Raw genomic sequence first — 25,297 nt, 5'->3', positions numbered from 1 at the left:
AGTAGTGTCAGTAGTAATAGTAGTAATAGTAGTAGTTGTCAGTAATGGCATTGTGAGTCAAAACTCTAACCAAACTATAAACATGGCTTCCCAAGACTACAACGCCCAAAGTTCACAGCGCCCCGTCTCCCTCTTATTAAGTTCAGCTGACTGTCGTTAACTGTTAATCAGCAGTGCTACTTAAGCCTCTCTCTCTCACACACGTTCAGTGTGAAGTATCGTTCTGTGTTTACCCAGTCATACCGAGCCTTTCTTATCTGCCTGCCTCTAGTTTCCTGAACCTTTGCTACGTTTACCCGTTTAACTCTTTAGTCTGCTCTCTGCTGTTCTGTTTGCCGATTGACAGACCCCTGCATGCTTTCTGACTACGAGTTTGCTTACTGATTTGACTACACTTCCTGTTTGCATCCTCGCTCTCACCTGCACTTACATCCGTGAGTGCCTGCATTCTGACAAGTAGTAGCTTTAGTAGAATTAGTAGGAGAAGGAAGAGTTGTTTTACTAGTAGTAGAACTATTATTATTATTATTATTATTATTATTATTATTAGTAGTAGTAGTAGTAGTAGTAGTATATAATTCCTAGTAGAGTAAATTAGTTGAGGCACCTTGCTCTCAGGTCCTGCTCCCTCTCCCCTGGATGTTGCCAGTTCCAATGTCTCCTGGAGATGATTGAGTAGAGCATCCAGTACCTGCAAACACCACAGACACAGACTCAGACAGAGGCTCAGACACAAACTGAGACAGACACAGAGTCAGAAGCTCAGACAGAGACTAAGACAGAGTCAGAGGCTCAGACAGAAGGCTCAGATACAGGCTCAGATACAGACTCAGATACAGACTCAGACAGAAGACTCAGATACAGGCTCAGACTCAGACTCAGGCAGAAGGCTCAGATACAGGCTCAGATACAGGCTCAGACTCAGATACAGGCTCAGATACAGACTCAGACAGAAGGCTCAGATACAGGCTCAGATACACACTCAGACAGAAGGCTCAGACAGAAGGCTCAGATACAGGCTCAGACAGAAGACTCAGATACAGGCTCAGACTCAGATACAGGCTCAGATACAGACTCAGACAGAAGGCTCAGATACAGGCTCAGACTCAGATACAGGCTCAGATACAGACTCAGACAGAAGGCTCAGATACAGACAGACAGAAGACTCAGATACAGGCTCAGCCTCAGATACAGACTCAGATACAGACTCAGACAGAAGGTTCAGATACAGGCTGAGACTCAGATACAGGCTCAGATACAGACTCAGAAGGCTCAGATACAGACTCAGACAGAAGACTCAGATACAGGCTCAGACTCAGATACAGACTCAGATACAGACTCAGACAGAAGGCTCAGATACAGGCTCAGACAGAAGGTTCAGATACAGGCTCAGACTCAGATACAGACTCAGACAGAAGGCTCAGATACAGGCTCAGACAGAAGGCTCAGATACAGGCTCAGACAGAAGGTTCAGATACAGGCTCAGACTCAGATACAGGCTCAGATACAGACTCAGACAGAAGGCTCAGATACAGACTCAGACAGAAGGCTCAGATACAGGCTCAGACAGAAGGCTCAGATACAGGCTCAGACAGAAGGCTCAGATACAGGCTCAGACAGAAGGTTCAGATACAGGCTCAGACTCAGATACAGACTCAGACAGAAGGCTCAGATACAGGCTCAGACAGAAGGTTCAGATACAGGCTCAGACTCAGATACAGGCTCAGATACAGACTCAGACAGAAGGCTCAGATACAGACTCAGACAGAAGACTCAGATACAGGCTCAGACTCAGATACAGACTCAGATACAGACTCAGACAGAAGGTTCAGATACAGGCTCAGACTCAGATACAGGCTCAGATACAGACTCAGACAGAAGGCTCAGATACAGACTTAGACAGACGGCTCAGATACAGGCTCAGTTACAGACTCAGACAGAAGGCTCGGATACAGGCTCAGACAGAAGACTCAGATACAGACTCAGACAGAAGGCTCAGATACAGGCTCAGACAGAAGGCTCAGATACAGACTCAGACAGAAGGCTCAGATACAGGCTCAGACAGAAGGCTCAGATACAGGCTCAGACAGAAGACTCAGATACAGGCTCAGACTCAGATACAGACTCAGATACAGACTCAGACAGAAGGCTCAGATACAGGCTCAGACAGAAGGCTCAGATACAGGCTCAGACAGAAGGTTCAGATACAGGCTCAGACTCAGATACAGGCTCAGATACAGACTCAGACAGAAGGCTCAGATACAGACTCAGACAGAAGACTCAGATACAGGCTCAGACTCAGATACAGACTCAGATACAGACTCAGACAGAAGGCTCAGATACAGGCTCAGACAGAAGGTTCAGATACAGGCTCAGACTCAGATACAGGCTCAGATACAGACTCAGACAGAAGGCTCAGATACAGACTCAGACAGAAGGCTCAGATACAGGCTCAGATACAGGCTCAGACAGAAGGCTCAGATACAGGCTCAGACAGAAGACTCAGATACAGGCTCAGACAGAAGGCTCAGATACAGACTCAGACAGAAGGCTCAGATACAGGCTCAGACAGAAGACTCAGATACAGGCTCAGACAGAAGGCTCAGATACAGACTCAGACAGAAGGCTCAGATACAGGCTCAGACAGAAGACTCAGATACAGGCTCAGACAGAAGGCTCAGATACAGACTCAGACAGAAGGCTCAGATACAGGCTCAGATACAGGCTCAGACAGAAGGCTCAGATACAGGCTCAGACAGAAGACTCAGATACAGGCTCAGACTCAGATACAGACTCAGACAGAAGGCTCAGATACAGGCTCAGACAGAAGGTTCAGATACAGGCTCAGACTCAGATACAGGCTCAGATACAGACTCAGACAGAAGGCTCAGATACAGACTCAGACAGAAGACTCAGATACAGGCTCAGACTCAGATACAGACTCAGATACAGACTCAGACAGAAGGTTCAGATACAGGCTCAGACTCAGATACAGGCTCAGATACAGACTCAGACAGAAGGCTCAGATACAGACTTAGACAGACGGCTCAGATACAGGCTCAGTTACAGACTCAGACAGAAGGCTCAGATACAGGCTCAGACAGAAGACTCAGATACAGACTCAGACAGAAGGCTCAGATACAGGCTCAGACAGAAGGCTCAGATACAGACTCAGACAGAAGGGTCAGATACAGGCTCAGACAGAAGGCTCAGATACAGGCTCAGACAGAAGACTCAGATACAGGCTCAGACTCAGATACAGACTCAGATACAGACTCAGACAGAAGGCTCAGATACAGGCTCAGACAGAAGGCTCAGATACAGGCTCAGACAGAAGGTTCAGATACATGCTCAGACTCAGATACAGGCTCAGATACAGACTCAGACAGAAGGCTCAGATACAGACTCAGACAGAAGGCTCAGATACAGGCTCAGACTCAGATACAGACTCAGATACAGACTCAGATACAGACTCAGACAGAAGGCTCAGATACAGGCTCAGACAGAAGGTTCAGATACAGGCTCAGACTCAGATACAGGCTCAGATACAGACTCAGACAGAAGGCTCAGATACAGACTCAGACAGAAGGCTCAGATACAGACTCAGACAGAAGGCTCAGATACAGGCTCAGATACAGGCTCAGACAGAAGACTCAGATACAGGCTCAGACAGAAGGCTCAGATACAGACTCAGACAGAAGGCTCAGATACAGGCTCAGATACAGGCTCAGACAGAAGGCTCAGATACAGGCTCAGACAGAAGACTCAGATACAGGCTCAGACTCAGATACAGACTCAGACAGAAGGCTCAGATACAGGCTCAGACAGAAGGTTCAGATACAGGCTCAGACAGAAGGTTCAGATACAGGCTCAGACAGAAGGCTCAGATACAGGCTCAGACTCAGATACAGACTCAGATACAGACTCAGACAGAAGGTTCAGATACAGGCTCAGACTCAGATACAGGCTCAGATACAGACTCAGACAGAAGGCTCAGATACAGACTTAGACAGACGGCTCAGATACAGGCTCAGATACAGACTCAGACAGAAGGCTCAGATACAGGCTCAGACAGAAGGCTCAGATACAGGCTCAGACAGAAGGTTCAGATACAGGCTCAGACTCAGATACAGGCTCAGATACAGACTCAGACAGAAGGCTCAGATACAGACTCAGACAGAAGACTCAGATACAGGCTCAGACTCAGATACAGACTCAGATACAGACTCAGACAGAAGGCTCAGATACAGGCTCAGACAGAAGGTTCAGATACAGGCTCAGACTCAGATACAGGCTCAGATACAGACTCAGACAGAAGGCTCAGATACAGACTCAGACAGAAGGTTCAGATACAGGCTCAGACTCAGATACAGGCTCAGATACAGACTCAGACAGAAGGCTCAGATACAGACTCAGACAGAAGACTCAGATACAGGCTCAGACTCAGATACAGACTCAGATACAGACTCAGACAGAAGGTTCAGATACAGGCTCAGACTCAGATACAGGCTCAGATACAGGCTCAGACAGAAGGCTCAGATACAGGCTCAGACAGAAGACTCAGATACAGGCTCAGACAGAAGGCTCAGATACAGACTCAGACAGAAGGCTCAGATACAGGCTCAGACAGAAGACTCAGATACAGGCTCAGACAGAAGGCTCAGATACAGACTCAGACAGAAGGCTCAGATACAGGCTCAGACAGAAGACTCAGATACAGGCTCAGACAGAAGGCTCAGATACAGACTCAGACAGAAGGCTCAGATACAGGCTCAGACAGAAGACTCAGATACAGGCTCAGACAGAAGGCTCAGATACAGACTCAGACAGAAGGCTCAGATACAGGCTCAGATACAGGCTCAGACAGAAGGCTCAGTTACAGACTCAGACAGAATGCTCAGATACAGGCTCAGACAGAAGACTCAGATACAGACTCAGACAGAAGGCTCAGATACAGGCTCAGACAGAAGGCTCAGATACAGGCTCAGACAGAAGACTCAGATACAGGCTCAGACAGAAGGCTCAGATACAGACTCAGACAGAAGGCTCAGATACAGGCTCAGACAGAAGACTCAGATACAGGCTCAGACAGAAGGCTCAGATACAGACTCAGACAGAAGGCTCAGATACAGGCTCAGACAGAAGACTCAGATACAGGCTCAGACAGAAGGCTCAGATACAGACTCAGACAGAAGGCTCAGATACAGGCTCAGACAGAAGACTCAGATACAGGCTCAGACAGAAGGCTCAGATACAGACTCAGACAGAAGGCTCAGATACAGGCTCAGATACAGGCTCAGACAGAAGGCTCAGTTACAGACTCAGACAGAAGGCTCAGATACAGGCTCAGACAGAAGACTCAGATACAGACTCAGACAGAAGGCTCAGATACAGGCTCAGACAGAAGGCTCAGATACAGGCTCAGACAGAAGACTCAGATACAGGCTCAGACTCAGATACAGACTCAGATACAGACTCAGACAGAAGGCTCAGATACAGGCTCAGACAGAAGGCTCAGATACAGGCTCAGACAGAAGGTTCAGATACAGGCTCAGACTCAGATACAGGCTCAGATACAGACTCAGACAGAAGGCTCAGATACAGACTCAGACAGAAGACTCAGATACAGGCTCAGACTCAGATACAGACTCAGATACAGACTCAGACAGAAGGCTCAGATACAGGCTCAGACAGAAGGTTCAGATACAGGCTCAGACTCAGATACAGGCTCAGATACAGACTCAGACAGAAGGCTCAGATACAGACTCAGACAGAAGGCTCAGATACGGACTCAGACAGAAGGCTCAGATACAGGCTCAGATACAGGCTCAGACAGAAGGCTCAGATACAGGCTCAGACAGAAGACTCAGATACAGGCTCAGACAGAAGACTCAGATACAGACTCAGACAGAAGGCTCAGATACAGGCTCAGACAGAAGACTCAGATACAGGCTCAGACAGAAGGCTCAGATACAGACTCAGACAGAAGGCTCAGATACAGGCTCAGACAGAAGACTCAGATACAGGCTCAGACAGAAGGCTCAGATACAGACTCAGACAGAAGGCTCAGATACAGACTCAGACAGAAGGCTCAGATACAGGCTCAGACAGAAGACTCAGATACAGGCTCAGACAGAAGGCTCAGATACAGACTCAGACAGAAGGCTCAGATACAGGCTCAGACAGAAGACTCAGATACAGGCTCAGACAGAAGGCTCAGATACAGACTCAGACAGAAGGCTCAGATACAGGCTCAGACAGAAGACTCAGATACAGGCTCAGACAGAAGGCTCAGATACAGACTCAGACAGAAGGCTCAGATACAGGCTCAGATACAGGCTCAGACAGAAGGCTCAGTTACAGACTCAGACAGAAGGCTCAGATACAGGCTCAGACAGAAGACTCAGATACAGACTCAGACAGAAGGCTCAGATACAGGCTCAGACAGAAGGCTCAGATACAGACTCAGACAGAAGGGTCAGATACAGGCTCAGACAGAAGGCTCAGATACAGGCTCAGACAGAAGACTCAGATACAGGCTCAGACTCAGATACAGACTCAGATACAGACTCAGACAGAAGGCTCAGATACAGGCTCAGACAGAAGGCTCAGATACAGGCTCAGACAGAAGGTTCAGATACAGGCTCAGACTCAGATACAGGCTCAGATACAGACTCAGACAGAAGGCTCAGATACAGACTCAGACAGAAGACTCAGATACAGGCTCAGACTCAGATACAGACTCAGATACAGACTCAGACAGAAGGCTCAGATACAGGCTCAGACAGAAGGTTCAGATACAGGCTCAGACTCAGATACAGGCTCAGATACAGACTCAGACAGAAGGCTCAGATACAGACTCAGACAGAAGGCTCAGATACGGACTCAGACAGAAGGCTCAGATACAGGCTCAGATACAGGCTCAGACAGAAGGCTCAGATACAGGCTCAGACAGAAGACTCAGATACAGGCTCAGACAGAAGGCTCAGATACAGACTCAGACAGAAGGCTCAGATACAGGCTCAGACAGAAGACTCAGATACAGGCTCAGACAGAAGGCTCAGATACAGACTCAGACAGAAGGCTCAGATACAGGCTCAGACAGAAGACTCAGATACAGGCTCAGACAGAAGGCTCAGATACAGACTCAGACAGAAGGCTCAGATACAGGCTCAGACAGAAGACTCAGATACAGGCTCAGACAGAAGGCTCAGATACAGACTCAGACAGAAGGCTCAGATACAGGCTCAGATACAGGCTCAGACAGAAGGCTCAGATACAGGCTCAGACAGAAGACTCAGATACAGGCTCAGACTCAGATACAGACTCAGACAGAAGGCTCAGATACAGGCTCAGGCAGAAGGTTCAGATACAGGCTCAGACTCAGATACAGGCTCAGATACAGACTCAGACAGAAGGCTCAGATACAGGCTCAGACAGAAGGCTCAGATACAGGCTCAGACTCAGATACAGGCTCAGATACAGACTCCGACAGAAGGCTCAGATACAGGCTCAGACAGAAGGCTCAGATACAGGCTCAGACAGAAGGCTCAGATACAGGCTCAGACTCAGATACAGGCTCAGATACAGACTCAGACAGAAGGCTCAGATACAGACTCAGACAGAAGGCTCAGATACAGGCTCAGACAGAAGGTTCAGATACAGACTCAGACAGAAGGCTCAGATACAGGCTCAGACAGAGGCTCAGACAGTTCATTCCCTGCACACACAGCTGGTAAACAGGATTAAAGTGCTGTATTTACACCAGTAGTGAGCAGCTGATGTGGAGGAAATAATCACTTGTGAAAGTGACATGTTTAAATCCCTGAGAAATGAACGGAGTAGAACTGGAGCACTGAGGGTTTTCAATACGAACCACTCAGCAGTGTTACAGATCGTATGGACAGTACAGGGACAGTGGGAAGAGTGTCATCACACAGCCCCATGTGGCAGAGGATTGACAGCAGTGAAACACACACACACACAATCAATCCACCCACTCATCACAGTGTGAGCAAAAACATGTGTCTTACAGGACACACACACACACACACACACACACACACACACACACACACACGGGTCCCACCTCTAATGAGTCATCCTGCAGTAAGGTGATCAGCTCTTTGTGGACATAATGCACATTTGGACCCAACAGTTTAACCACCTGAGGAAGAAAAGTGTAGAGTTCAGTTCCAACCTTTAACCCAGTGTGTGTGTGTGTGTGTGTGTGTGTGTGTGTGTGCATGAATGGAGTCAGTCTTATAGTGTTTACAGAAGAGTCAGTCTGTGACTCATTTCAGGTTTCATGTAAACAGCCGTGCAGCATTTCACTGTTGCCATGGTGACGCTGTCATACGTTGCATCTATAGTATACAGTATAACTGCAGAAACGACTATACGGTGAAGATCTGACTTAAACAGACTTCAGTCAAAGTACATTGACAGGTCCTGCTCTGAGCTGTAAGTCTTTTTAACTGCATGTTTTCGTAACAATTCTGTAAACGACACTTATGCAGTGATTGCATTTCAGTGCGGTACAACTGCGACACAGTGATGGATGTGAACTGTAGTGCAACATGGAATTACATTTAATTCTGACACAAACTCGGTGTTTTAACTCCCTGATGATTGTTTTTCACTGATGAGATCAAGCAACATACGACAGCAGCACAGTGACGGTTTTGCTTTTCGGTATGAAATGTGTTCAACCATGATGTGCATGTAGTGCCGCTGCCACCCCCTCCCCCCACTGGTGCAATCGCATTTCACTTTGGCACTGTACTTTAACAAAATTGCTTTTTGTTCTTATACGAGGCTATAATTTGTCTAGTAAGTTAGTTATCTAGCACTGACATAAATATTCTAGAAATCAGGGATTAGAAACAATTCTGTAGCATTTCTAATCGTTGCTAGAAATAATACTAATTATTACCTCCGCCAAGGAGGTTACGTTTTCGGTAGTGTTGGTTTGTTTGTTGGTTTGCCTGTTAGCAACATTACGGAAAAAGTAATGAACGGATTGCTCTGAAATTTTTTCCACCTTCTGGATCCCAGATTTTTTTTTAAAGGATTAATTTTTTCCCCATTGAAATGAATGGGCGCACAATACAAAAAACAGATTTTTCCTTCTGTAGGCCAAACCGTAAGGTATAAAGTCATGATACTTGGTACACTGATAGAGGAGTGGACCCTGATTGATTTCATCAAGTTTCATGTTGGTACGTCTCACGCTGTAGCGCCACCAACTGATCACAGTCTTACATGCGTTCATGCACGTTACTTTTGATCCCTATGTCCGATTTTCATAAGTCTGGTGCCATTGGAATCCTTGAAGCGAGACGATTCCAACGCATCCTATGGCGTCATTCTCTGCCTAATTAGATTTTCCGCCATTTTGAATTTTGTCCAAAGTGAAGGTAGAGTGACCCTGGCCGCATGTTTTGTCCGATCATCACGAAACTTGGCAAACATGATCTCCAGTCCATGCCTAATGAAGGATATTCGTTTCGCTCTCATATGTCGAAGCGTTCGCCCGTGGCAGCCAATCAAATTCGATGGCGAAGCCAGCAAACAGGAAGTGAGCTCATGTCACAGAAACGCTTTGACATATCAAGACCATATTTAGTGGCATGACTTTGGACACCATCCAAACTACCCTCATCAAATATGGTGTCATTTGGCCACTAGGTGGCGTCACAATTAGCAAAAATGTTTTTTGGCTCATATCTCAGAAACGTTTTGACGTATCATGACCATATTTGTTGAGCTGACTTTCGGCACCAGTTCATGTACCCTCATCAAAGTTGGGGTCATTTGACCACTAGGGGGCGCCACAATGAGCAAAAGCATGTTTTGGGTCATATCTCTTTACGGATTTAGAATTACATCTACATTTTCATGTTAGTGATGCTCTGGGATGTCCCTGTAAAGAACCTTGCCAGCCTGTCATCTCCGTATGAGAATCCGCCTTGTGTCTTGGCCAAACTTTCGCGTGTTGACACAAAACTTGTCGTGTGGGCGTGCGGTCGTCTCTCTTGCCGGGTCGCCATGGCAGCGCACCTGAGCAAGCACACTTTCGCATTTTCTCCGGAAATGCATTCTAGTTATTATTATTACCTCCGCCAAGGAGGTTATGTTTTCGGTAGCGTTGGTTTGTTTGTTTGTTGGTTTGTCTGTTAGCAACATTACGGAAAAAGGAATGAACGGATTGCTCTGAAATTTTTTCCAGAGGTGTGACTGGGCACAAGTAACAATCCATTAAATTTTGGCGGTGATCCGGATCACCTTCTGGATCCTGGATTTTTTTAAAGGATTCTTGGCGGAGGTCTGCGCTCTCTGAGTGCTTTCCTAGTTATCCATACAGGACACTTTTTCCATGGAATAAAAACATGTTCTATTCTCTTCTATTGGGTTTATTGACAGCATGCAATATTGTTAGCATATCGCTTATCCTACGTGTATTACGTCACTCTACCCAATGGAGAGTGAGCATTGAATATGGTTTACGATACTGCACGGTTGTCAAGACAACACGACGTCACACGCCAGAGACGTAAAACTTCTGCGCTAGCGAGTGAGCGACTGTGAAAATTTGTAAACAAACATGGCCTCCAGGTTTGCTTCGTTAAATACAATAGATTTTGAGGGAATTTTGTCTGCCAGGTTGCTCCGTTGTGTGTAGCTGTCGATGTTGATTTTAAAAGTAACTAAGTAAATTACACAGGGAAAATAATAATAATAATAATATTCAGCTTTACGACGCTAGCATTGGCCTTTGCTAACACTACACCAGCTGGAAGGTGACTGCCCTGCTGCGCTAACAGCACCGAGTCACGGGTAAGCTAGCGTCGACCTTCACTAATGCTACTGCTATGCCATCTGGAAGCTAATTGGACTGCTGCGTTATCAGCAACAAGTTGCAGGTAAGCTAGCGTTGGCTGTTGAGAATGCTGATATGAAGAGAATCTTATCATATCGCTTATCCTACATGTATTATGTCACTCTACCCAATGGAGAATGAGCTTTGAATATGGTTTACGACAGGACTTTTCAAAGTGTGGGGCGCGCCCCCCCTGGGGGGCGCCAGAGTTCTTCAGGGGGGCGCAACGTGAGAGACAAAATGGATCAATTTTTAGTACCTAAAGTTACAGGGAGTGAGGAGACGGCCAAGCAAAAAAACAGAGCCTCCAGGATGTTGCGATTTGCAACTTCAGCGCAAATTCAACCAATCTCCGCGAATTCAGGGCGGTGCTGCAATTATATCCAATCACCGCAACTTTCCCGCAAATTTGACCAATTGTTGGCGTCGTCTTGAGGTGACATCGACAAATTACCTTCCGCCTTACTTCCGGAAGTCTATGTTCAAGAGAAGCAGCATGCGCGCAGTGTTGCCAGATTGGCGGTTTCAAGTGCATTTTGGTGGGTTTTGAATATATTTTGGACTGGAAAACGTCAGCAGTATCTGGCAACACTGCATGATGTGCGAGTCAGTGTTTATGTAGGCTTAAATTCTGTTACTGAAAGTGTGTTATGTTTACAGTGGAGGACTGTGTGCACTTTATTATTTTTTTTTACTTAATACAAGAAATTAATGGATGCCAACATTTTTGCCAAAATGGTATTTTATTTTCCATTGTTTAGGCAGCTTCAGCATCATACTGTGAGATTCTGTTCAAATTGTTTTTTTTCTTCTATGAAGCCTGAGCCATTTATTTTATTAGTTTATAATTATTGTTTAATTTAGTCTTCAGGAGAGACTGCCTGCACACAGTACTAGTATTAATAGTTTTTTTTTCCTTACATGAAAGCTGAGGCATTTATATTATATTTTAAGGTAACTTCATGTTGTGCTGTGAGGTTCTCTGCACTTTAACTTTTGAACCAACAGGAGCATTTGGATAAGTAAAGCCTATTTTTCTGCATTTTTGTAGTCCTGGTAATCTTTTATATTGGTAAAGTTGTTTATAGGACCATTTCTCAGTGTCTTTGTTTTTTTAATCAATAGTTTTTCAGTAATAACTTAATATTTAACATATCACTCAATTTTAATCACAAAAAGAGAAAATCGCAACAATTTCTCGCAACTTTCACTTCCTCCCGCAATGTAATCGCAACAAAAACCTAAAAAACACCACAACTTTCATCGCAATTTTTTGGAAAACCCCCCGCAACATCAGACATTTTAGCCCGCAACAATCACAAAAAAGGCCTGTGGAATCCTGGGGGACTGAAAAAAGAAGGAAGTATGACCACGATTATTTAAAGTTTGGATTTTCATGGACTGGATCTGAAGATGCTCCACTGCTACAGTGTGTTGTCTGCCAAGAGGTGCTAGCTAATGATGCTATGAGATGTTTAAAATGTGTAAAACAAGATGTTTTAAAAAGCACAGATGTTTAAAATGTGAAAAAGAAAAAAATAATGTGTACAACAACCATTTTCTTTTTAAATACGAATGGAACATTAAGTATAGCAACAACAAAAATTGTAAGGGGGGCGCTGTTGCTTATTTGCTCTCCGAGGGGGGGCGGACTCTCCCACACTTTGAAACCCCCTGGTTTACGATATTGCATGGTTGTCAAGACAACATGACGTCACACATTGGAGACGTAAAACTTCCACACTAGTGAGTGAGCGACTGTGACAATTTGTAAACAAACATGGCTGCCATGGCCAGGTTTGCTTTGTTAAATACGGAAGATTTTGACAGAATTTTGAAAGAGAACAATGCACTGAACACCCGAAAGGAATGCATAATAATAATAATAATAATAATAATAATAATAATAATAATGTTGGCTGGCTTTTTTTTGTGGTCTATCAGATATATTCCACTCAGCTACTCGTCTTCAACTCGTTCAGTATCATGCTCGCTGAATGGAATATATCTGATAGACCACTCAACGCCAGCCAATATTATTTAATCATTCTTTCCACATGCACTGGATATGAGCAATCGCGCGCTCTGATTGGCTACTCTACTACTAGGATATCAGCTCATATACCATGAGTAGAGAAAAACAAAATGGTGGAGCGTGTTGCTGAACCAACCGAAGATGAAATAAAAACTCTACTCGAAAACAAAACCAGAAAAAAATCAACAAAATATGGAATGAAAGTATTTGATGGTAAGAGCGTATCTTTTTAAAAAAATAATTTTTCATGAATTATTATTATCACCACATTTTTCACAAATTGCTCGTGTCATTTCGCTGGTTTGTTTACATTCTAAGCAGAAACGATTTTGTCAGACGTTTTGTATAAAGTTTTTACTGATCGAATTTGCAAAAAATAAAAATGCTCTGTTTCTCAAAATCCAGTGAATGTGGATAGAATAAAACAGTTATTCCACTCAATCTCATTGTACACGGATTACAGACAACTATGACTCAATTTCGTGGAATAACTGTTCACTAGCTCCCTGTTATCTCGCTAATCTTTCTAGCTATGAGATACCGGTTTGTGTATTTATGTGAATGTAAAAGTGCCCAGTAGGAGTACTGTAAGTGTCTCATTCTGTATATAAAAGACGTACAGTTCGTACCTCATGGAACCCCTCGGCAGCCGTGCGCCGCACGGAGATCTCAGGATCGTGACAGAGGCTTGAGAAGGTCCGGTACAGCTCAGACAGGAAGTGGTTTGGGTCAGCAAATAACACCATGGCCTGTGGCCAGAGTGAGGAATTAGGAATGAATAAGATCAGATCATAATATTATATATTACAATATACAGAGTCAAATATACAGCATTAGCCACAGTTTTTATTTCCTCTGAACTTTCTAGAAGAGATAACACACATATTTCCTGTGCGACATGCTGTTGATCATTAGTAAGAATTCATTTTATCCATCAGAAAACTTAAGGGCCTAATCAGCATAGAGTGGTGCATGAAAGTTTGTGAACCCTTTAGAATTTTCTATATTTCTGCATAAATATGACCTAAAACATCATCAGATTTTCACACAAGTCCTAAAAGCAGATAAAGAGAACCCAGTTAAACAAATGAGACAAAAATATTATACTTGGTCATTTATTTATTGAGGAAAATGATCCAATATTACATATCTGTGAGTGGCAAAAGTATGTGAACCTCTAGGATTAGCAGTTAATTTGAAGGTGAAATTAGAGTCAGGTGTTTTCAATCAATGGGATGACAATCAGGTGTGAGTGGGCACCCTGTTTTATTTAAAGAACAGGGATCTGTCAAAGTCTGATCGTCACACGTTTGTGGAAGTGTATCATGGCACGAACAAAGGAGATTTCTGAGGACCTCAGAAAAAGCGTTGTTGATGCTCATCAGGCTGGAAAAGGTTACAAAACCATCTCTAAAGAGTTTGGACTCCTCCAATCCACAGTCAGACAGATTGTGTACAAATGGAGGAAATTCAAGACCATTGTTACCCTCCCCAGGAGTGGTCGACCAACAAAGATTACTCCAAGAGCAAGGCGTGTAATAGTCGGTGAGGTCACAAAGGACCCCAGGGTAACTTCTAAGCAACTGAAGGCCTCTCCCACATTGGCTAATGTTAATGTTCATGAGTCCACCATCAGGAGAACACTGAATAACAATGGTGTGCATGGCAGGGTTGCAAGGAGAAAGCCACTGCTCTCCAAAAAGAACACTGCTGCTCATCTGCAGTTTGCTAAAGATCATGTGGACAAGCCAGAAGGCTATTAGAAAAATGTTTTGTGGACGGATGAGACCAAAATAAAACTTTTTGGTTTAAATGAGAAGCATTATGTTTGGAGAAAGGAAAACACTGCATTCCAGCATAAGAACCTTATCCCATCTGTGAAACATGGTGGTGGTAGTATCATGGTTTGGGCCTGTTTTGCTGTATCTGGGCCAGGATGGCTTGCCATCATTGATGGAACAATGAATTCTGAATTATACCAGTGAATTCTAAAGGAAAATGTCAGGACATCTGTCCATGAACTGAATCTCAAGAGAAGGTGGGTCATGCAGCAAGACAACGACCCTAAGCACACAAGTCGTTCTACCAAAGAATGGTTAAAGAAGAATAAAGTTAATGTTTTGGAATGGCCAAGTCAAAGTCCTGACCTTAAGCCAATGGAAATGTTGCGGAAGGACCTGAAGTGAGCAGTTCATGTGAGGAAACCCACCAACATCCCAGAGTTGAAGCTGTTCTGTACGGAGGAACGGGCTAAAATTCCTCCAAGCCGGTGTGCAGGACTGATCAACAGTTACCGCAAACGTTTAGTTGCAGTTATTGCTGCACAAGGGGGTCACACCAGATACTGAAAGCAAAGGTTCATATACTTTTGCCACTCACAGGTATGTCATATTGGGTAATTTTCCTCAATAAATAAATAACCAAGTATAATATTTTTGTCTCATTTGTTTAACTGGGTTCTCTTTATCTACTTTTAGGACTTGTGTGAAAATCGATGATGTTTTAGGTCATATTTATGCAGAAATATAGAAAATTCTAAAGGATTCACAAACTTTCAAGCACCACTATTGTGGGTTAATTAACAATTATTCACCTGGACCCCTTTTATCTCTTCTGTTAAGCGACTGGATTTCCCTGCAGTTCCAAGTTAATGATGCTATGTTTTTGTTTTTTTTGTCATTCTCTTATTTCTATTCTTGGTGTATGGGGTCGAGGGCACACTGTATTTTGACGGTGTAAAGACCTTCGAACGTGGACTACACTGTTCATTTGATCTGGTTGACCTGTGAAATAACTTAGTCATACTCCAAAGTCAAAGACCCTCCCACGCCAGAATCTGGTCTTCCCAGGCAGTCTCCTGTCCCAGTACTAACCAGGTATTTAAGGCATATGGGTGTGGCACTGGTCTCCATTTCTTAGTTCTCAGCCTCTCGCCTATACAGCTAATTTTACAGTGGGGGCGGGTCCTCTGGTAACCACGAGAGTTTGACTTCCCTACTTGCATCTGTATTGCAGCATGTCTTGCCAGATGGTAGTAGGTACCATTTTTATGATGGTCTTTGGTATGACCCGACCACAAGTAGAACTCACAATCTCCCGGTCAAGAGGCGGATACGCTAACCACTAGGCCAACTCGCGGTAATTTAGTCATGCTATGTTAGTATTTTTGTCTTGTTTTCTTTTCTTTTGTTCCGTCACATTTTTGTTGTCTCATTGACTGAGACTGAGACTGAGAGGGGATATGATTCATATATATAAGTATACACATCAACTGTATGAGGTCAACTGTGAGAAGATGTTTCCTGTGGAGAAGAAAAGTATGACGCGAGGGCATCCTTTCAAGATTGTAAAGATGCGCAGCTGCTCAAGGCAGAGGCTTCACTTCTTCACACAAAGAGTGGTGAACGAGTGGAATGGACTACCAGAAGAAGTGGTCACTGCTCCAACTCTGAACTCATTCAAGTCCAGACTGGATAACTTCTGGAAGGACCATCGACTGCTCTTCAATTTTAAGGCCCCAGTGGATGTGTTTTGACTAACTGAAACTGCAAAGACTATAAGGACTGGCGTATAGGCTTTCAGCCTTCATCGCCATACAGATATCTATCTATCTATCTATCTATCTATCTATCTATCTATCTATCTATCTATCTATCTATCTATCTATCTATCTATCTATCATTGTTCTTCATGTTACTTCATACACGTAACGTATAATTTACACATGAAGCAGATAATTGTTTTTGTATAAATACACAGGTGATTATTTTTAAAAATTTTAGTAAAAAATATAATTTATTTCAGACTTCAAAAGCAGGATATAAATGTGATAACGGCACGGCGCAGACTTGTGTCACATCAAATACTTTGTTCTGAAATCGATAAAATAAATCACTATTCCACCTTACCTTTGAATAGTTTTTGACCAAATTTCGTTGCGTCTTTAGCGCTTTTATTTCAGAACAGCGTTTTCTTTCATCATTTGTAATTCTTCCTCACTTACGGTGACGTACTGATTGGCCGCCATTTTCCCGAGTCACTCGAGGTGATTATCGAGAAATAGTCCGAATTTATCGACCAGTCAGAATCAGAGTGCGCGATTTTCTGTAATCACCTGCGTATTTATACTACGCTGCATTAGCAGCCAGGTTGATCTGAGTAAACAGTGCTAGCTGGTCCTTGCTAGTTTGCGTGATCTTAGCGGAAAGTTTAAAGAAGATCGGAGCTTACAAAGGGGGCGTGACAATCAGATGCCCACAAACATTTGGCCTTATTGTGTATGTATCACTGAACTAATTTGTTTCATGGAGGTTTCACTATAAACGGATAACAAGTATGCTGGTCTTGAACAAATATGAAATAACGTTTTGTTCTTCGCTGTTTGTGAGCACTACAGTGATCATTAAGTACAACTCTGAGGTAATTTCTACTTAAAAGTGGTTCCAGGAAGTGCACAGGTGCAGAGCGTTTATTAATATCCAGCGCCGAGAGCAGAGGAGCACTCCAGCAGAGGCAGATACAGGTTTCATTTCCTCTGACAAGCTCGCAAAGCGTCCTCGGTCACAGCAGGTCTCTTTCTGCATGTTTTCAAAGTATGTCATTGTGTTTTTTAGCTCCTGCTCGGATCGAGGGGAACGGGCTATGAAGCAGGGCTCGAAATCTGCTTCAAAACAACCGTGGTTTGATTAAGAGTCATGAATGAACTTTGTAATCGAATGGAGTGAAATCTGTTTTGCTGAGTTTTGGATGAAAATCAAAACACGTGAGATGTCAGTGCTTGATGTGACTCACTGGGAAATTGTAGGCGCAGTTGCGGCGCACCAGTGCGTACTTGTTCTCCAGTTCCAGAGGGTAAGGTTGGCTCTCACAGTGTCCGTTCTCGTGCTGCAGACCCAGGCAACACAGCTTCTTATAGAACTCCAGGAACCAGAGGTGCTGTTCGTCTGTGAAAGACGCTGTGGGGAGAGTCAGAGCTGTGATCAGAAGAGATCTGGAGAAGTCTGGATGAGATTTTGTGTAATCAAAGACAGGAGGGGTATTTAATGAAAGATCAAAAGTTCTCCACCAGAATCTGAGCTCACAGGGGTTGAGGACGTCTCGTGAGGAAGGCGGAGCTCAGGTGGAGCACTCATTACAGGGAAGCCATGGCCTAATGGTTAGAGAAGCAGTGCAGCTTTGGGACCAAAAGGTTGCCGGTTTGATTCCCTGGACCAATAGGAATGGCTGAAGTGCCCTTGAGCAAGGCACCCCCCCCAGGCTACTCTGGGTACGCTGTACGTCGCTCTGGATAAAAGCGTCTGCTAAATACCTGTAATGTAATGTACACACTTCATTTTGCTTATTTATAGTCTTGATGGACTAACTTTACTTCAGTCCATTATCTGTATGCAGCGTTCAGATTATTAAAGTCACCTGTGTGTAGTCCGTACCTTACTCAGACAGAGGCTCAGACGGTTAAAAACATTAATACTGACACCTTTCCGTTTTAGCCAGCATTAACTTTTTCAGCAGTTTGTGCTACAGGAGCTTTTCTGTTCTTCTGGATTGGACCATATGAGCTAGCCTTCGTGCCCCCATGAGAATCAATGAGCCTTCGACACCCAGGACCCTGTCACCGGTTGTCCTTCGGATCCTTGGACCACTTTTGTTCGGTACTAACCACTGCATACCGGGAACACCCCACAAGATGTGCCGTTTTGGAGATACTCAGACCCAGTCATGAGGTGAAAACGTGAATTTAATTGCATTTAATCTAAACCTTAAAGGAACCTTAAATTTAGTCATGTATTTAAGTACTGAAATTTTTTAATTCATTAAATATAGCTACCCTTTATTGGTGTTCTTAAAAGTGGTACATTGTCATAAATAGGCGTGCAGTAGGGGTCCATTTCTGTCCCCCAAGGTACAATCTCAGTGTGTGAAATAAGGAATTTTAAGCAGACTGTCACAGGACAGACGAGTCCGAAACATTGTCTGTCCGTTCAAATTTCAGCCTGTCCGAATGCGGCCAGGGGTCCTTTTGACCTTTTGAGCGGGGTTTTATGGAAGAGTGGGCAGAAAAAAGCCATTGCTTAAGAAAACACGTTTGGAGTTTGCCCAACAGCATGTGGCAGACTCACCAAACACATGGAAGAAGATTCTCTGGTCAAATAAGACTAAAATTGATCTTTTCAGCCATCATGGGAAATGCCATGTGTGGCGCAAACCCAACACCCTGAGAACACCATCCCTACAGTGAAGCATGGTGGTGGCAGCATCATGCTGTGGGGATATTTTTCATCTGCAGGGACAGGAAAGCTGGTCAGGACTGAAGGAAAGATGGATGGCACTAAATACAGGGCAATTCTGGAAGAAAACCTGTTTGAGTCGGCCAGATGTTTGAAACTGGGATGAAGGTTCACGTTCCAGCAGGACAATGACCCTAAACATACTGCTAAAGCTACACTGGAGTGGTTTAAAGGGAAACATTAATGTCTTGGAATGGCCTAATCAAAGCCCAGACCTCAATCCAATTGAGAATCTGTGGTATACTGTAACTTGAAGATTGCTAGACCAACGCAACCCATCTAACTTGAAGGAGTTGGAGCAGTTTTGCCTTGAGGAATGGGCAAAAATCCCAGTGGCTAGATGTGCTAAGCTAATAGAGACATACCCCGAGAGACTTGCAGCAAAAAGTGGTTCTACAAAGTATTGACTTTTTTTTTTGGGGGGGGGGGGGGGGGGGGGGATACCTATGCACACTCCAGATTTCTGTTTTTTCATCTTATTTATTGTTTGTGTAACAATAAAACAACTATTTTCACTTTTAATGTGGTAGGCATGTTACGTAAATCAAATGGTGCTAACCCTCCAAAAATTCCAAACAGGACAAACACCAAGGGGGATGAATACTTTTTCAAGAAATTGTAGATCTACTCTACATATTTTATTACCCGAAGGCTAAAATAACATATTTCCCCAGCTACCTGAGAGTACCTACCCACGGTTCAAGCCTGTATTTGTCATTGTTTAAGCGTTTCCAACACTCTGGAGTAATGGAGTGTGTGTACAATAGAGCGCCATCTGTCTGCCAGACTGCTTTATTTTCACAGAATCCTAGAGAAGAGTGAAATTATTTCAGTGTCAGTATTAATTTAAATCCTTTTCAGTGTTGTAAAGTACCACAAAGGAACACCGCATACCATTAATACCATAATATTTCTAAATAAACTGCCATGTTATGAAGTGACTGGGCGTGTCTCTATTCCTTTGGCAGTGATGGAAAATGATGTTTAAAAGTCCTGGCTTCAGACGCTGTGCGTGGACTTCCGGTTTCTCGAGGTTCCCTGATCTACGTCACAACAAGGCGCCGCAGTTCCCATCTGCTCCATCGTACCGCTTTGGTGGGGGTTTTTTCTACTTCTTTATTATGAAAGGCTTATTATTTGCAATCGCATTGTGGGTGAAAATTATCATAACTATCTTTATTTTCACTGAGTCATAGGGAAGAGTGAATTTATTTAGGAGTCTGTATTACTTTAAACATATACTGCATCCACAGATTTATTATAATAAACCCAGACTTAATGGTGGGTAACATCCTCATCATCATCATCATCATCATCATGTGCTTTTTTTATTATTCTTGGTCTTTCATATCATGATATCTTCCATTGCTTCCTCATATCATCTCGGACAGTGGAAATCGCAAACAGGAAGCATTTAGATATCATTTCTCAGCCTTTCCTCGCTTCATAAATGTCAAATCCACTTCAGTTTCTCACTGCATTGTTAAGTCTAAGATAACATCCCGACAGATTCAAAGGGTCAGAAAATTTACTGTGCTCTGGAACTTTCATCACCGAAGACCATTACAAATTAACTAGAAAAGTGCGCAAACTTTTGCACACGCCACATTTACAGTTATCCACCATGTAGAGAAGCACACACTGTGCAAGATCCTACAAAAGACCAAGGGCGCCAACACTTCTGCATGCACAGATGTCCGAGACTTGCGCGCTGACTGACATTTTAGCATTCCTATAAGCTCGACTCTGGACCGGTCACTACAGACGTGATCTTGCTCGGAGTGACCTGTGGTGCGATTATGGGCGGGGCACTCACCTGAGAGGCCATGACACAGTTTGCCATACTGGAAGGACAGCGACGCCAGCACTGCCTCGTCAGCTTTAAAGCACTTCTCGCAGAACGTCTTCACCAGCGGGAATATAACACGCGTCCTGTCGTCTGTGGAACAAGAAGACGCAGATAATTCACTGCTTCTCGAATTCTACCTGGTGGCAAAGCAGCTTTAAAGGAATCCGGATGGAGATGTAGAAGTCAGGGTGGAGAAAAGGAAACAGACCGGAACGTCAAGGACATACCGTAGGAGCTCATCTGGCCTGCCATCGAAGCAACCAAAACATCAAACGGAACTGAAATGTGACGATGTGAGAGAGGACCAACCTCCACAACAAACTGTTTACAATAGGAACATCAACAAAGGGCTATATTTTGTTCTACAAGGCAAGAGCTAACCAAAACATCAATCAGAACTGAAATCGGATGAGAATTCGCATCGGAGAGGAGATACAATTACGACTCTAGTGAGAGGCCTGGAAAATCTGTTAACTTTGCCAAAAACAACAACCAAGTTTTGTGCACACTGGTGAGTTCTTTCAAGCAAAACAATCAGAACGGAGATACGATTTAACTGAATTACGGACGACGGACAGACGATGGACGCCACGCCATGGCAACAGCTCATCGGCCTTACTGTCAGATGAGCTAATAATACTACAAGGGCGAGTCAAATGAATGCTTTAAAACTGTCACGTAAAATAAAATTGAATGAAACGCTTTTTCCGAGAGGAATCTTATGGCGTATGGAGAAGAATGATCTGCTTTTTGAACAAAAACAATGAAAAAAACCCAAAACAAGAGTGCTCTGAGAGCACAATATTCCCCGCTGCAGGCTCGGACTGGTAATCTGTGAATTTGGGCATTATCCCGGTGGGCCGCTGTACCTCAGACGTGCTTTGGGCCGGCCCTCACAAGTTAACACCGGCCCTGTTCTCTACATAGCAATTACAAGTGACTACTAAGCGATAGAAAATCTGCTATTACGTTTTTGACTAAGCACATCATGATTTATGGGGGGAGCGTGCAGTTTATATACCCCTTACTTTTGATACACATGCCTTCTCTACTCTCTCCTTCATCACCTTCAGACTCCTCATAATTTTGCCTCAGTTCTGTTTGTTGACTTCAGTAACGCATTCAATACAATTCAACGTCATCAACTAATCAAGAAATTACAGCATCTGAACATCATCCCTCCCCTTATCCATTGGATTTACAACTTTCTCAGCAACAGGCCACAGACAGTGAAAATTGGGACAACAACATCATCTACCATTATTACCAACACGGGTGCTCCACAAGGTTGCGTTCTCAGTCCATTTCTGTATACACTTTACACAAATGACTGCCAAAGCTCAATACCCAACACCACTTACTATACAACCCCGATTCCAAAAAAGTTGGGACAAAGTACAAATTGTAAATAAAAACGGAATGCAATAATTTACAAATCTCAAAAATTGATATTGTATTCACAATAGAACATAGACAACATATCAAATGTCGAAAGTGAGACATTTTGAAATTTCATGCCAAATATTGGCTCATTTGAAATTTCATGACAGCAACACATCTCAAAAAAGTTGGGACAGGGGCAATAAGAGGCTGGAAAAGTTAAAGGTACAAAAAAGGAACAGCTGGAGGAACAAATTGCAACTCATTAGGTCAATTGGCAATAGGTCATTAACATGACTGGGTATAAAAAGAGCATCTTGGAGTGGCAGCGGCTCTCAGAAGTAAAGATGGGAAGAGGATCACCAATCCCCCTAATTCTGCACCGACAAATAGTGGAGCAATATCAGAAAGGAGTTCGACAGTGTAAAATTGCAAAGAGTTTGAACATATCATCATCTACAGTGCATATCATCAAAAGATTCAGAGAATCTGGAAGAATCTCTGTGCGTAAGGGTCAAGGCCGGAAAACCATACTGGGTGCCCGTGATCTTCGGGCCCTTAGACGGCACTGCATCACATACAGACATGCTTCTGTATTGGAAATCACAAAATGGGCTCAGGAATATTTCCAGAGAACATTATCTGTGAACACAATTCACCGTGCCATCCGCCGTTGCCAGCTAAAACTCTGTAGTTCAAAGAAGAAGCCGTATCTAAACATGATCCAGAAGCGCAGACGTCTTCTCTGGGCCAAGGCTCATTTAAAATGGACTGTGGCAAAGTGGAAAACTGTTCTGTGGTCAGACGAATCAAAATTTGAAGTTCTTTATGGAAATCAGGGACGCCGTGTCATTCGGACTAAAGAGGAGAAGGATGACCCAAGTTGTTATCGGCGCTCAGTTCAGAAGCCTGCATCTCTGATGGTATGGGGTCGCATTAGTGCGTGTGGCATGGGCAGCTTACACATCTGGAAAGACACCATCAATGCTGAAAGGTATATCCAGGTTCTAGAGCAACATATGCTCCCATCCAGACGACGTCTCTTTCAGGGAAGACCTTGCATTTTCCAACATGACAATGCCAAACCACATACTGCATCAATTACAGCATCATGGCTGCGTAGAAGAAGGGTCCGGGTACTGAACTGGCCAGCCTGCAGTCCAGATCTTTCACCCATAGAAAACATTTGGCGCATCATAAAACGGAAGATACGACAAAAAAGACCTAAGACAGTTGAGCAACTAGAATCCTCCATTAGACAAGAATGGGTTAACATTCCTATCCCTAAACTTGAGCAACTTGTCTCCTCAGTCCCCAGACGTTTACAGACTGTTGTAAAGAGAAAAGGGGATGTCTCACAGTGGGAAACATGGCCTTGTCCCAACTGTTTTGAGATGTGTTGTTGTCATGAAATTTAAAATCACCTAATTTTTCTCTTTAAATGATACATTTTCTCAGTTTAAACATTTGATATGTCATCTATGTTCTATTCTGAATAAAATATGGAATTTTGAAACTTCCACATCATTGCATTCCGTTTTTATTTACAATTTGTACTTTGTCCCAACTTTTTTGGAATTGGGGTTGTAAATATGCAGATGACACAGCTATTGTTGGATTATTGTCAGAAAATAACTCCATCACAGCTTACCACCAGTCCATCACAGACTTTGCACAGTGGTGCTCTGACAACTACCACCAACTCAACGTCGACAAAACAAAAGAACTGGTCATCTATGCATCAACACCACCCTCTGGATTTACTCATATTTCCATTCCCGGTCAACTAGTCGAACAGGTCAGTACTTTCAAATACCTTGGTCTCACAATTGACAATAAATTAAACTTCAATGAACATGTTACCATCACACAGAAACGCGCACACCAGAGACTGTACATCATACGCAAACTAAAATCACTGTCTGTTGCCCCCCATCTTCTTCTGCTATTATACAAGAGCATCATCCAACCCCTTCTACTCTATTGCTCCCCCTGTTTCTTTAATATATTAACTGTCACCAGCAAGAACAAGCTTATTAAAATCTCCAATTAAGCATCCAAGATAATACATCTCCCCACCCCCAGCCTCGCTGAAGCAAATGACACAGCCATCACACGTCTAGCCCGCACAATAGCAAGCAGCCCTGACCACCCTCTGAACCGGTTCTTCATCCTTCTTCCATCTGGCTGCAGATATAGAGCTCTGGACTGGAAAAAAGCACATTTCAAGAAAAGTTTTGTTTCCTCAGCGATGACTGCATTAAACAAAGTTTTGTGACAAATATACACCCTTCATGCGGAAAAGGAAGGGAGTTGAACTGTGGCGGGAGGGAGGGTGGGGGTGCTGAGTGTGGGGCTATATGCTCAGGGGGCTGGAAGGGAAAGTACTTGTTATAAAAAATGCTTGAATATGGTGACATTAGGGAATGTGGAGGTGGAGTATGAGTGAAGATATGTGTTGTATGTGGGGCAATGAATGTATGTATGGTGGCATAGCTGGGTAAATGAGAAGGGTTGGTGAAAGTATGGGGGGTATGTAGGAGCTAGGAGTATATGTGTATACGTATGTGGAAGTGTATATGTAAATGGTGTTTATGTATGTATGTACTTGTTTATGAGATGTGAGTCACAAAGATCTGATTAATGCTGAACCTGATAACATTGACTTGTCTGATGTGAAAACAAATATCCCTTTGGGACAATAAAGACTATTCTATTCTATTCTATTCTATCTTTGTCATGGTGGGCATGTGGCGTAATTTTATTTTTCTTCTTTTAACTGTAAAATCCTTACAACAAACTAAAACAAACTAAACTAAAAACTTTGTTGAAGCCAAACTACGATGTTCCTTTTGTATTTGGTG

At 43.6% G+C, this 25,297-nt stretch overlaps 1 protein-coding gene across 1 annotated transcript in view; it reads right to left on the bottom strand.

Annotated features, from left to right (window-relative positions):
* Positions 1 to 25,297, bottom strand: part of ppp4r4 (protein phosphatase 4, regulatory subunit 4) — a 57,472-nt gene that overhangs the window by 15,231 nt on the left and 16,944 nt on the right. The window contains exons 6-10 of the mRNA XM_060915770.1: positions 21,021 to 21,143; positions 17,709 to 17,872; positions 13,547 to 13,666; positions 8,090 to 8,167; positions 608 to 691 (exon numbers count right to left, since the gene is read on the bottom strand). Coding sequence (XP_060771753.1) covers positions 608 to 691; positions 8,090 to 8,167; positions 13,547 to 13,666; positions 17,709 to 17,872; positions 21,021 to 21,143 — 569 coding nt within the window. The remainder of the gene's footprint in view (positions 1 to 607; positions 692 to 8,089; positions 8,168 to 13,546; positions 13,667 to 17,708; positions 17,873 to 21,020; positions 21,144 to 25,297) is intronic.

Source organism: Neoarius graeffei, chromosome 3 (assembly GCF_027579695.1).
Source record: "Neoarius graeffei isolate fNeoGra1 chromosome 3, fNeoGra1.pri, whole genome shotgun sequence".
Lineage (NCBI taxonomy): Eukaryota > Metazoa > Chordata > Actinopteri > Siluriformes > Ariidae > Neoarius > Neoarius graeffei.
This window is presented reverse-complemented; position numbering and strand designations above follow the sequence as displayed.